Here is a 14,188-nt window from a genome sequence, read left to right on the forward strand (position 1 = left end):
ATGTATTTTTGCAGGAAATGGTAAAAAGCTAGATAGGAGACAGTGGCATACTTAGTGTTCTGTGCAGCAATGTCGCCAACGGTTACCATGAGGTCTACAATTTCTCTGCAATTAACACTTATGTGCCCAGCAGAGGGTTCATCGAACCACCTTCAGACTACTACTCCACAGGTACTAAGTGTGAATTGTAGAGAGCTCATGTAGACACAGACCTCATGGCAAGCGTTTACAACATTGCTGCACAAAACATGTAAGTATGCCGCTGGCTCCTAACTAGCTTTTACCATCTCCTACAGAAATGTACAAGATTATTCTAAACGATGGGCCCACTTTCAAAAATTCGTATATATTTAAGTACAAATCAAAAATGAACAAGCTTTATACCAATGAAAACAGGAAGTTTCAAAGGTTTTGGTGGGCAGCAGCAACGGTTTCAGAAGTGGCTGGTAGGGTTCACACAGCAATAGGGCCATCATTCTGTTTCACTGACAGTTGTGAGTGAGATGGCAACTGTGGAGCACAGGGTTTTCTGCATTCTTGAGTTTGTGAAAAGTGAGTCACAAATTGTAGTGCGGTGAGCATTTCGTACCAAATTTGGTATTCAATCACTAACTCACAAAGGCATTAGCCATTGGTTTAAACAATTTAAACAGACTGAGAGTGTATGCAACGGAAAAAGCACAGGCCGACCGTCTGTGTCAGAGGATGATGTCCGACAGATTCAAGAAAGTTTTGTGTGCAGTCCCATTAAGTCTACCAACAGAGCCAGTCGAGAACTTGGAATACCCCAACCAACAGTATGGAGAGTTCTGAGACAGCATTTGCTGTACAAGCTCTATTGATTACATGTTATGCAGGTTCTCAACCCCAATTTGTGTTCACGTGCTAACAAAGATGGAGGATGACACATTTCTACACCGTGTAAGTTTTAACAATGAAGTGACGCTCCACCTTAGTGAAAAAGTCAACAGACACAATGGTCGCACATGGGGTTTGGAAAATCCACATTCGCCATTACAACACAAAAGAGACTCACCGAAGATCAACGTGTCCTGTGCCATATCCCATACAAAGATTTATGGACTATTTGTCTTTGCAGAAAGAACTGTAACAGGAATCACGTACCTGGACATGTTGGAACAATGACTGTTTCCTCAAGTTATGCAAGATTTCCAAGACTTCATTTTCCAACAGGATGGAGCTCCGCCCCATTGGCACCATTATGTACGAGACTTTTTGAATGACTCCCTTCCTCAGCACTACATCGATCGCAGGGGACATGAGTACCTGGCTCTGCATTTCTCTCCTTATCTCACACCCTGCGACTATTTCTTATGGGGGTTAGTTGAAGGAAGCTGTTTACATCCTGGCTATACCAACCACTCTGAACAATCAGCTGTGCACTCAGTAACAGCAGATACACTTTCACGCATGTGGAACGAGTTTGGCTACCACATTGATGCCATGCAGCCAACAGTGGCCAAACTGAACATTTAAAACATTTCGAATTATTAAACAATTATTAAAAACTAATTAAATACAAATTATTAAATTTATTAAATTGATATCAAACATTTTGAAAAAAACTTTGAAACTTCCTCTTTTCATTGGTCTAAGGCTTGTTCATTTTGGATTTGTACTTTAATAAATATGAAGTTTTGAAACTGAGTCCATCATTTGGAATAAAGCTGTATACTAAGTTAACACTATGAGGAAAAGGATGGACAGTTACTTACCACAGAGATGACTCGCTGAGTTGCAGAGAGGCACAACAACGAGACTATTATAAATTAATAGCTTTTGGCCAAAGACTTTTTCAACAAGGATAAAACACATACACACACACCTCAACTACACGTGACTGCTACTGCTACCACCACCAGCTATGGTAGGAGCTGTCAGACACGTAAAACTCTAAAATGTAGAAGATTAAACTTTTACCTTCGTTTTTACTTGTTTCCTTGCAGTGATCAAGGAAGTTATCTCTTCTTATTTTCTTTCCACTTTTGTCATTTTGGTGTTTTTGTTCCAGGTTATCCTTTTCTTTTCCCTTCTGTGGGCTTTCTGTCCAACATGTCATACAGAAAAGCTATACATTAAGTCAAGTGTTATAGTCAGACATGTAAACTCTAAAATGTAGAAGATTAAACTTTTACCTTTGTTTTTACTTGTTGTCTTGCAGTAATCGAGGGAGTCATCTCTCCTTATTTTCTTTCCACTTTTGGCATTTTCGTGTCCTTGTTCTGGATTATCCTTTTCTTTTCCCTTCTCTGGGCTTTCTGTCCAACATATCACACAGAGATGCTATACATTATCATACATGTTAAGTGCAATTTTGTGAAGATAGACAGCAAATTCAATCCAACAAACACTGAATCGGAAAGAAATAACTGGAATGTTATTCAGCTCTCAGACATCATCTTTAATAATAGCACGCATTACTATATACAGTGTGCACATAAAGTCCAATTATTTATTGCACAAGAATTAAACATTGTACAGATGTCAAAACATTTGATATGCGTGGTTCATGGTGTGGGTTCCTGTTGTAATGTCCTAGTTCATGAACCACGGGCAACGTATGAGTGGCCAAGTAACTGAACCTGACAGTCGGAATACCAGTTACTTTGGAATAAGGCTGGGCATCTCGGACATATCCTGAGTCGTGGTCACCTTTGTGCTCAGACGGCAAAGACTACCAAATCCACCGGTTAGTCCCTCAACCGTTAGGGGTAAAACTCAATGGGACCTGGGGCAATTAAGGCTAGCAACCTCAGGGTGTATACGTGGACAAGGAAAAAAAATTCCCGGACTTTTCCCAGATTTCCCGGTTAAAAATACACTTTCTCCTGGGTGACAGTATATTTTCCCTTATCAATCCTTTGAATGGTTATGGTTTTATACACGGGCGTACAATTTCCCAGCACTTTAGAAAACGAAACTTCGAAGCGCTTTTGTAAGTCGTTCGTAGCTCATGTCACGTGATCTCGCCAGCTGATAACCGTGGATATTCAGAGCAGAGGACATGTGATGTAGTCAGCCAACAGCAACATCACTGTTAAGTAGCGCGAACACACAAACAGGGAAAGTTAATAGTTTAAATTAATATACATAGTGTTGCTACAAGAAAAGAAAAGCTTTCACATATAATATTGTTCTCAAACTGCAAGAGAAGCTAAGCTTTCACATATACTGTTGATCTTTTTTGTGCGTGTTACACTTTAAGATATATCACACAAATGTGCCAGTAAAATTTTAATAATGACATAAAAGTCTGATCTTTAGGGTTCGAAATTTTTCTAAATGGCTCGTCATCAAAGAGTTGATTTTTATATGAGAATCAAACGCTCCTTGATTTAATAAATTCATGATACATTCTTGCACATAGTTCAACTTACGTAAAAGGATATTTACTTCGAAAGTAACGATTTTCAAACCACTGTTCGCAATACTTTCCCGCGACCTGTTAAAAATAGGCTCGTTTCAGCAGTTGCCAGAGAGCGCAGATAACAGGCTTGGGTAGGTATCATGATGTACGAAGCCCGTATGTACATACGTATAAAAGATTGAAAGATTATACATTATGTCATAAAAGAAACAAGACATCAGAGGATACTGCAAGAGTATCGGAATTTCGTGAACCATATTAAAATGTGCCCATTTTAAAGTGCATACTTAAAGTGCACATTCGTATGTCCAGATTCTCAATGAAGTAGACCTCGAGCTGATATTAAGCTTTTCAGTGTGGTTTTGGGGATGTAAATTTTCTTGGAGCACCAGTACTGTATTATATCATGTTCGGTTCTTAATGCCATACGTGCTAGAAAATGAAAACGTGCACTTGAAATGCAGCGAACCATTGAAACTAGTCAGTACTGTGGAATTAAACATTTCATTTCAAATACATTGAATGCCTCTGCGGAAAAGGTTAACAAAAGTCAAAGTTCTTTAGCAAACAGACAAAAATAACTTCATTGTTCTGCAAGGCGATTAATGCTTGACTGTCAGAAAGGTGGAAATAAAATAAAATCTGAAACTAATGATATATTTTAGTCTTCTGTAATTATGTGAATGTGTTTTATTTCACTTGATAGCTCCCGGCCACAGATATCTGTTTTGTTTTCATTTGACGTGAGAGTAAGCGAAGGGGAAACTGCAAAATCACTAAACGTAAATACGGGTCATGTGGAGACTGCCCACTATAACTCATACTGCTCTGCGCATCAGCCCCAGATCTATGACATTTGTGAACCGGGTCAATACTAAAAAAAATCGAATTTTCAAAATATGTTCATCTTGTAACACACATCTTTCCGAAAAGTCTGAAACATAAAACATATGTATTCGAGGAAATGTAAGACATATTATTTGGTTTTAAGTATGACAAAGTGCAGTGCCACGCCTCTTCATAAAGCATTTTTCTACCGCACGTCCAAACTATATTCAGGAGAGTGGAAATTCAAATGTCCTGTGGTGCCTCTCCTTCTCCCAGTCGGCGCGTTTGACAGCCTGCCCCTCTTTAAAAAAATCTCGCAATTAATAGCGGATGGGATTATTTGTAATCGAGAGAACAAAAACTCTTCAGAAAATTGAACTCTTTATTGCCTATTAGTTAATAAATTGCTGTTTTGCGTGGCATAAAATTAATTATAATATATTGCAAGAAATTACACATTTCTTCAAACCTTAGCTCCTAGCATTTTTTTCTCTCTAATCTTACTACAGCTTTACACTGCGTGGTTTCCTTTCTTCGAATGAATCTATTACCTCATCAAAGTTCGTCAAACGTTTTGCTACATGAAAAATCGAAATGTCGTTATCTAATACTGAAAAAGGTGTTAAATCAAAGGCTGATGTGGTTTCTCAATCTGATTTTGTCTATTTTGTCACTGTCTACTAGATAAAACATCATAGGCCTTTCTAATATGGTAGCAGTTTTGTAACACACCAAATAAACGAGACTGTTTTGGCACAAATGGCCATTATTATAACACGACAGAATATAATCCATGAAGCACCAACAACAAATGCCTATTAGGCCCACTACAAGCAAAAAGCTTTGTTAGGAAATAATTTCACATTTCATTCATACGCACCAGCTTCTCAAGCATCAGATCAAAAAGTAGTATTACGAAATTTTTATATAAATTTAGAATCGTCTTATTCTTCCATAATTTTTGTAATGTCCCCCGTTTCTTCTCCTTTCTCATTCTAATAATCTTGTCATCGCCAATTCTGTAGCTATTGCTGCCATTGTCAAACTTTGTTCGCCGATTAACTTCACTGACCCTGCCAGAATCACAGGTTTAGTTATCCCACGATTATTTTCAGGTTAGGCGTTATTAAGTGTTCAAACTACACGTTTTCTGCATTACTTCCAGAATAGAACTTACGAGCTGCTAGCCGGGGACTGTACTACTGGTTCTTACTAGTGTAGTGATCTGGCCAAAAATTTTCCCTCAAAATTTCATTTTCTTGGATACACTGAGAAGATAATACGTAATCTTTCTCACCTGATATTCCTATCAATCGTTTATTTCCATCCTAGTAGTCTGAATCTATGGATTTCACTAGTAATTATAACAATGCTGATCATTCGCAAACCCAATCAACCACATAATCAGACAGTGATTGGCATTCATCCGTTTGGCTTTGCTCCCTCAGCTCGTATAGCCCCGTCCCCTTTTGTCTGCGGAAAGTTTATTTCTAGATGCGACGATTATTCTCCTGACAGAAACATCACATACACTATGCATGCTTTCAAAAGTCAACTTTTGATTCATTCAGAAATCAACTTCAAATGTGTTCAAAAATGTTCAAAAACCAACAGGGAAGCGTTTCAAAATCATATGAATAATCAATAGACAAAATTGCGCTGGATGCTAGGTGCTTTGTGAAACAAGTTTTTTCCTCAAGAATATGAATTTGGCACCCCCTTTTCCCGATTGCATCTAGCTGCGACTGCTTGCACAGCCAACAGCCACATTCCTGTAGCCAGAAACCGGAGAATCTACTACTCAAACGCGACTCAACTGTGAATGCACATGAGCCCGCTCGTAATTGCTAAAACGAATCTAATATAAAACCCTTTGACACATTTTGCTGTTGGCAGACGCTTGCATGAGCACTGTGTGTCATTGCTGTATATGGCGCATTTCCTTTGCAATTTAAGTTATTTTCGTTTTTTCTGTTTGTTTTTTTATTGTTGAAGTATTATTCTGCAGTAGCGGGGTACAGTAACATCCTTTGTTAGAGCATCGGTTCTTACCAGTCACAATTACAAAAATTTAACTGAAAACTAAAACAATGAAAAATTCCCGGAATTCTAAAAATATCCCGGGTTTTCCCCGGTTTTCTCCCGGATGAAAAAATTCCTGGGTTTTTCCCGAATCTCCTGATTGTCCCGGGTCATATACACCCTGAACCTGCATCCCTGGTATTTTAAATATGATGCTGGCAACAATCAGAGCCTCGGACCTTTGGAGGTGACGGAGTCCCACCTTTAATTGACAAACCAGGGACTCCTAAGATACGACTCAGCAAACGAATGGTATCAAGATGGGGAGCTATTAATATCAATGGGAGCTACTCTGGGAAGAAGGTAGAGCTGGCAGAGGCTGCAAGTAAGATGGGGTTGGACATTTTAGCTGTTAGTGACATTTGGGTAGGGGTGAGAAAGAAGAGGAAGTGGGAGAATACAAGGTCTACCTGTCAGGAGTCAAAGCAGGAATAGCACAATGGGGTGTAGGGCTGTACATCAGGAAAGAAATGGAACCCAGCATAGTTGCATTAAGGTATGTAAATGAATGACTGATGTGGATAGATTTCACAGCGTCTAGCAAGAAAATTAGGATTGTATCAGTATATTCGCATTGTGAAGGGACAGATCAAGATAAGATGAATAGTTTTTATGATGCACTCAGTGATGTAGTAGTTAGAGTAAAGGACAAGGACAGTGTTCTGCTCATGGGTGATTATAATGCCAGTATTGGAAATCGAACAAATGGGTATGAAAAGGTTATGGGTAAATTTGGAGAGGATATGGAGGCCAACAGGAACGGGAAAAACTCTTGGATTTCTGTGCCAGTATGGGCTTAGTAATCACAAACTCCTCTTTTAAACATAAGAACATTCACATATTCTTGGGAAGGCAGGGGAACCAAATCTGTCATTGACTATATAATAACAGATCAGGAATTCAGGAAGGCTGTGAGGGACACACGTGTATTCAGGGGATTCTTTGATGACACTGATCACTATTTAATCTGCAGTGAAATTGGTATTGTGAGGCCGAAAGTGCAGGAGGTCAGGTCCATATGTAGGAGGATAAGATTGGAGAAACTTCAGGATAAAGAAATCAGGCACAAGTACATAACAGTGATCTCAGAAAGGTACCAGTTAGTTGAATGTAGTCAATTACAGTCATTGGAAAAGGAATGGACAAGGTACAAGGACACAGTACTACAAGTGGCTAAAGACTGTCTTGGAGCCGGCCGGAGTGGCCACGCGGTTAAAGGCGCTACAGTCTGGAACCGCGCGACCGCTACGGTCGCAGGTTCGAATCCTGCCTCGGGCATGGATGTGTGTGATGTCCTTAGGTTAGTTAGGTTTAAGTAGTTCTAAGTTCTAGGGGACTTATGACCACAGCAGTTGAGTCCCATAGTGCACAGAGCCATTTGAACCATTTTTTGAACTGTCTTGGAACAGTAGTGTGTAAAGGTAGGATGAAGCAAACAGCTTGGTGGAATGGCACAGTTAAGGCAGCCTGTAAAAGGAGAAAGAAGGCGTATCAAAAATGGCTACATACTAGAACTCAGGTAGACAGAGAAAGTTATATTGAAGAAAGAAATAAAGCCAAACAGATAACTGCAGCATCCAAGAAGAAATCTTGGGAAGACTTTGGAAGCAGGTTGGAGACTTTGGGTCAAGCTGCTGGAAAACCATTCTGGAGTGTAATTAGCAGTCTTAGAAAGGGAGGTAAGAAGGAAATGACAAGTATTTTGGACAGGTCAGGAAAACTGCTCGTGAATCCTGTTGATGCCTTGGGCAGACAGAGGGAATATTTTGAAGAGTTGCTCAATGTAGGTGAAACTACGATCAGTAATGTTTCAGATTTCGATGTACAACGGGATAGGAATGATGATGGAAATAGGATCACATTTGAGGAAGTGGAGAAAATGGTCAATAGATTGCAGTGCAATAAAGTGGCTGGGGTGGATGAAATTAAGTCAGAATTCATCAAATACAGTGGAATGTCAGATCTGAAATGGCTATACACAGGATCAATGAAATGGCGTGGGAGTCGGGACAGGTTCCATCAGACTGGACGAAAGCAGTAATCACACCAATCTTTAAATATGGAAACAGAAAAGATTGTAACAACTACAGAGGTATCTCTTTAATCAGCGTTGTGGGTAAAATCTTCTCAGGTATTGTTGAAAGGAAAGTGCGAGTATTAGCTGAGGACAAATTGGATGAAAATCAGTGTGGGTTTAGGCGCTAGGATGATTGTAGGTACTAGTAGATGGGAACGATGGCAGGAGAGTGTCCACAATGAGGAAATCAAAGAAAAACTGGGGATGAGCTCTATAGATGTAGCAGTCAGGGCGAACAGGCTTAGATGGTGGGGTCATGTTATACGCATGGGAGAAGCAAGGTTACCCAAGAGACTCATGGGTTCAGTAGTAGAGGGTAGGAGGAGTCGGGGTAGACCAAGGAGAAGGTACCTGGATTCGTTTAGAATGATTTTGAAGTAATAGGCTTAACATCAGAAGAGGCACCAATGTTAGCACTGAATAGGGGATCATGGAGGAATTTTATAAGGGGGACTTTGCTCCAGACTGAACACTGAAAGGCACAATCAGTCTTAAATGATGATGACATTTGATATGCGAACTATGATGACCCGGCAGACGTCAATATGGTAATTGAATTCTTACCACACCCGTCCCAGCAAAGCATCTTCGACTGTGGTAGTTGCTTCCCTTATTCCCTGCCAAAGCCCTGCTGTACAAAGTGGTAATGGCAGAACATACACCAGATCTTTAAGGTGTCCCCACAGTAAAAAATCACACGAAGTGAGATCTGGTGATCGGGGAGGCCATTTCATGAAATTTCTGTCCCCTTCTGAAACAAGGCCGATCCATCGATGCAGCAGCTCTGTGTTCAGGTACTCACGAAATTCACAATGGAAATGGGGTGGAGCCACATCCTGCTGAAAGATGAATGGAGAGTCCGACTGCTTTTGAGGCATCAGCTATTGCTGCAACATGTGCAAGTAGGAATATCCAGTGACAGTGCTCTCGGCAAAGAAGAATGGCCCATACAGTTTTCGATGTCATAAGGCACAAAAAATATTTACTTTTGGGGAATCACACTCAAATTTAATGCATTTGTGTGGATGCTTTGTACCCCAGATTCGACACTTATGCTTGTTCACTTTCCCATTAGTGTGAAAAGTGGCTTCGTTGCAAGGAATTAAGCAATTAACAATGCCATCTCTATCCTCATTCAATTGTTGCCACTGCGGACAAAACTCAAAACACCTGTCTTTGTTGTCGTCATTGAGCTTCTGCACTAGCTCCAATTTGAATGATTTCATAGACAGCTTCTGTCACAGGACTTTCCACACTGTAGCCATGCACAATGCACCGATTTCTTTAGACTCCTTGAATGTCTCTCATATGAGCTCCACATTCACTTCACTCACACTGGGATGTCTGCTTCTCTTTGCCGGGCACAAGCAACCCATCGTAACGAATGTGTTGTGCCAGTGGTACATGGCCTTCCTTGTTGGTGGCTTCTTACCGTACTTGGTTCTAAACATCCATTTAACAACTGTGTTTTTGTCGAACTCCAACACACAAAAAGCTCGCCCCACACCTGAACTCGTCATGTTTGTGACTAGTGCTGACTATCGGCAAATTACCAAACTACACTGTGGCGGTAGACATGAAAAAAAAAAAAAAAAAACTTTCAGGTATTCTCTTCAAAATGACATATGTATGATATCTGTGCTATGTTTTTTGTGCAATAAATAATTGAAAGTGTTTCCAGACTTTATGTTGCACTGACAATAATGGCAATTGACACTGCTTCTTCTTGTTCTTGTGCCTTTGTCCCACATCAGTGCAAGACTAGCATTGTTATTAATGTATTTGGCATGGTTATTTAAGGGGCAGACAGATGCCCTTACTGTCGCCACCCCATTGCCATCAAAAGGAGTGAAATTGAGTGCTGGGGTGAAGGTGACCAACAAGTTCAAAACATATTTTGTATTACATAACTACCTATTGGCCATGGCATTTCTTTTATTTTAATTATTATCTTTACTGTTTGAAAGTTCTAAATATAGAACATTACGAACCAGTACCTGAATACTAATCTTTTCAGGAATGATTTTTTTAACTTTTTTTATGAGCTAAAACTTTTATTTGTGTGAACTGATGTAAAACAGTTCATGTGTCTACGTATTATGTATGTCATGCACTGATCCTTCACAAAGACGACTATAACAGTATCAAAAGTTCATCTATTACACTTGCCTATTAATACATATAAATAAAACTTTGCAAATTCTTGATGGAATCGAGGTGAAATTGACCATCAGCAAACCTTAGTGTGAAGTTAACCATCTTTTCCAAGGGGTTCTTTTACATACAGACATTCATGAATGCCACAAGAATGTGCCATAATGAATACAGCAACAATGAGACACAGTGAACGCAGCAACAATTCTACGTAATAATCTAGTCACAAGGTAAGAAAGTCATTGTGTCTGTAAGTTAATCTGTGTCTGTAAGTTAAACTACCAATTTGTCACATAGGCTGTAATTCTATTTGTTACATCATACAGTTGAGATCATACAAGTTGTCAATGTGAAAATGCCATCACAACTGACGTTCCAGATGTAATAAATTAGCCAAACCCAAAAAATAAATAAATAAATAAAAATTAAAAATATCGGTATTAGCCAGATAACCATTAGTGGAGAGACTTTACCCACTGACAAAGAGGATGTGACATTGCTTAAAGACTTTCTTTCAAAGTTAATTGACAAGGACGGAATTTCTGGCGAACAGTTAAACAACTGCGATGAAAGTGGCTTAAATTGTAAGATGAACCTGTGACAATCCTTCCTTCAAAACAGAAGCTGCAGCTCCTGGCTACAAGAAAAATAAGGAATAAGTTATCATACTGGCTTTCAGTAATGGACCACATGCATGGGCTTACATTAATAGGGAAATCACAGAAACACAGACCTTTCAAAAACCTGAAAAATCAGGAATCACTGCTCCTACATTACACTCATCAAAAGAAAGCATTAATGAATTCAGAGACCATTAAAACCTCGGACCAAAATGAATTTGTACCAGCTATAGGGAAATATTTGAAAGACAACAATTTATTGAGGAAAGTTGTAATACATCTTGGTAACACGCCTTCACATTCTGCCAGTGACATAATACATCTTGGTAACACGCCTTCACATTCTGCCAGTGACAAACTCTCACAAATGGAATCTAAGCATTACTTTTTCACCACCAAACAAATTCTTTTAGACCATGAAGGTGAATGGAAATTGTGCTATCATTTTGTTGCTCAAAATGTATTGGGTTGTGGGGATGTCAACGAAGAGGACATCACAGAATGGATGGCAAATGATGAAGTTGAACTAACTGATAATACCATTGTGGAAATAGTGACACAGAGAGAAGTTACACAAGAGGAGGAGGAAATCTTATGACCGGAGAAATCTCATCCTACATTTTGCAGAGTTCAAGATAACTGAGGCTGTGCTGAGTGAGAAGGATGAAGCAATACCAGCTGATATCATGCGTTTGCATAAGTGTTGGGTGGAGGGATATTGGCAGCACACAAGAGCACTAAATGATGGAAACGACCAAAGACTTTTAAAAAAGCTCAAACCTCTAAGGTTCATTTTTTCTATTAGGCCTGGCTTTTCACATTATGTAATATACATTCATATTTTTTAATGTTTCCTGTAATAATTTTTGAAGAGTGCTGTATGTGCATAACAAACACTAGAAATCGGAAAATGTTAATAAAATTGGTTTTTGGTACACCTAAGAAAATGGGTGTTTTGAATGGTCACAAGAGATATTTTATTGAACTCCTGCCCATCTGGCTTGACCCTCTGCCATGTTAGACTAGATAGTTGGAAGTCTACTGTATAAATAATAAAATTTTATCTTTATGACTTTCCCTTGACTTATGGGAAATCAGTCTACTTTGCATGAAAAGCTGATGTTTTTTTTATATAAAAGGAATGTAGTAAGTTATTTCAAAGTACTGAGCCTTATGCTCTTTGTGTGAGATGCTAACTGCTGTCATTAAAAATGTTTAAAAAAGTATGGCAAATGGTGCTGTTATACGGGTTGGGGCAACAGTAATGACACTGATGTGGGTGTGCCAACTGTAAAAATTGTTAGTTCGCCTAAACAGATCATTCCAAAGGATTTAAATTGGCTAAAATCTCACGTTAGTACGTTGTCGAAGTGTCTGTACCAAGATCCCCAAGTTACTCTCAAAAAACCAATATTTTATTAGTTACCAAAAGTTGGTTGATACCAGACATAAATAGCAGTGAAATTTTGAACTCTGATTGGACAATATTTAGGAAGGAAGAGGACTGATGCTATGGGAGGTGGTGTGTTCATTGCGATTAAAAGCCGTTTAAACACAGTTGAGATTGATACTGGGTCGGACTGTGAAATAGTCTGGATAGAGCTGTCAATCAGACACGGTGTGACCATTGTATTAGGATGTTTTTATAGACTACCAGCATCTGCAACAAATGTTGCAGAACATTTCAGATTAAGTCTTGAGTATATAGGAAATAAATATCCAAATTATCCATTAGTTATATGTGGAGACTTTAACTTGGCGTCCATTGACTGGGAAAATTACACATTTATCACAGGAGGCAGATGCAAAGACTCATATGAAGTTATTCTAGGAGCGCTCTCAACATAAAACCTTGAGTAATTGGTTAAAAAACCAACTCGAGATGGGAACATATTAGACATCTTGGCAACAAACAGACCTGATCTTTTTGAGGAAGTTAATCTAGAAGAAGGTATTAGGGACCATAATGTCACTGAGGCTTCTATGTCAGTGGAAGTTGCAAGAAAGCCAAAGAAACAGTGAAGAGTTTTCTTGTTTTGGAAAGCAAATAAAAGTGTCATTAATGAATATCTTCATAGTCAGCTCCAAGCATTCACCGTGGGACACAAAGATACTGAGCATCTTTAATCGCAATTTAAAGGTATTGTCCACCAAGTGCTAGAGAAATATATGCCTAGCAAAATTATAGGGGAGGGAAATGATCCACCTTGGTCAACAAACACATTAGGAAGTTGCTGAGAAAGCAGAGAATTTTGTACAGTCGTTTTAAACGTAGTCACTGCCCCGCTTACAAACAGAAATTATGTGAAATGAAAGCAGCTGTCAAAAGGTCAATGAGAGATTCTTTTAACAAATTTGAACCCAATATTTTATCTCCAGATTCTATAAATAACCCCAAAAAATTTTGCTCATACATAAAATCTATGAACGCGAGAAATAATTCAATACATTGTCTTGCTGACAGTACAGATAATGTAACGGATGATGATAAACAAAAGGCCAACATTCTAAACCTAGCTTTCAAAAACTCGTTTACGGTAGAGAACTGCAGCACCATTCCCCCTCTCAATTATCAAACAAACACAAAGATGGTTGACATAGTGTTTAGTGTATCTAGGATTATAAAACAGTTAAGATCCTTAGATGCCAGGAAGGCATCTGGCCCAGACGGTATCCCCTTAAGATTTTATGTTGACTATGCTACAAATATAGCACCGTTCTTACCCATCATCTATCAGAGATTGTTGGAACATCGAAAAGTTCCACCAGACTGGAAGAAGGCCCAGGTCATAGCAATCTATAAAAAGGGTAGAAAATCAGATGCACAAAATTACCAGCCAATTTCACTAACATCGATTTGTTGTAGAATCATGGGACATATTTTGTGTTCAGACACAATGACCTTTCTAGACTCTGAGAAGCTCATCTGCGGAAACCAACACAGTTTTAGGAAACAGCGGTCATGCAAGACACAGCTGGCCCTCTTTGTGCATGATATAAAACAGACTCCCAGGTTGATGCATTATTCCTTGACTTTTG

The 14,188-nt window shown here is 39.0% G+C and overlaps 1 protein-coding gene across 1 annotated transcript in view; it reads right to left on the reverse strand.

Annotated features, from left to right (window-relative positions):
* The window catches only part of LOC126176439 (zinc finger CW-type PWWP domain protein 1-like), a 339,799-nt gene that overhangs the window by 300,979 nt on the left and 24,632 nt on the right, over positions 1 to 14,188 (reverse strand). The window contains exons 4-5 of the mRNA XM_049923596.1: positions 2,157 to 2,279; positions 1,942 to 2,064 (exon numbers count right to left, since the gene is read on the reverse strand). Coding sequence (XP_049779553.1) covers positions 1,942 to 2,064; positions 2,157 to 2,279 — 246 coding nt within the window. The remainder of the gene's footprint in view (positions 1 to 1,941; positions 2,065 to 2,156; positions 2,280 to 14,188) is intronic.

This window comes from Schistocerca cancellata, chromosome 3 (genome assembly GCF_023864275.1).
Source record: "Schistocerca cancellata isolate TAMUIC-IGC-003103 chromosome 3, iqSchCanc2.1, whole genome shotgun sequence".
In the NCBI taxonomy this organism is placed as follows: domain Eukaryota; kingdom Metazoa; phylum Arthropoda; class Insecta; order Orthoptera; family Acrididae; genus Schistocerca; species Schistocerca cancellata.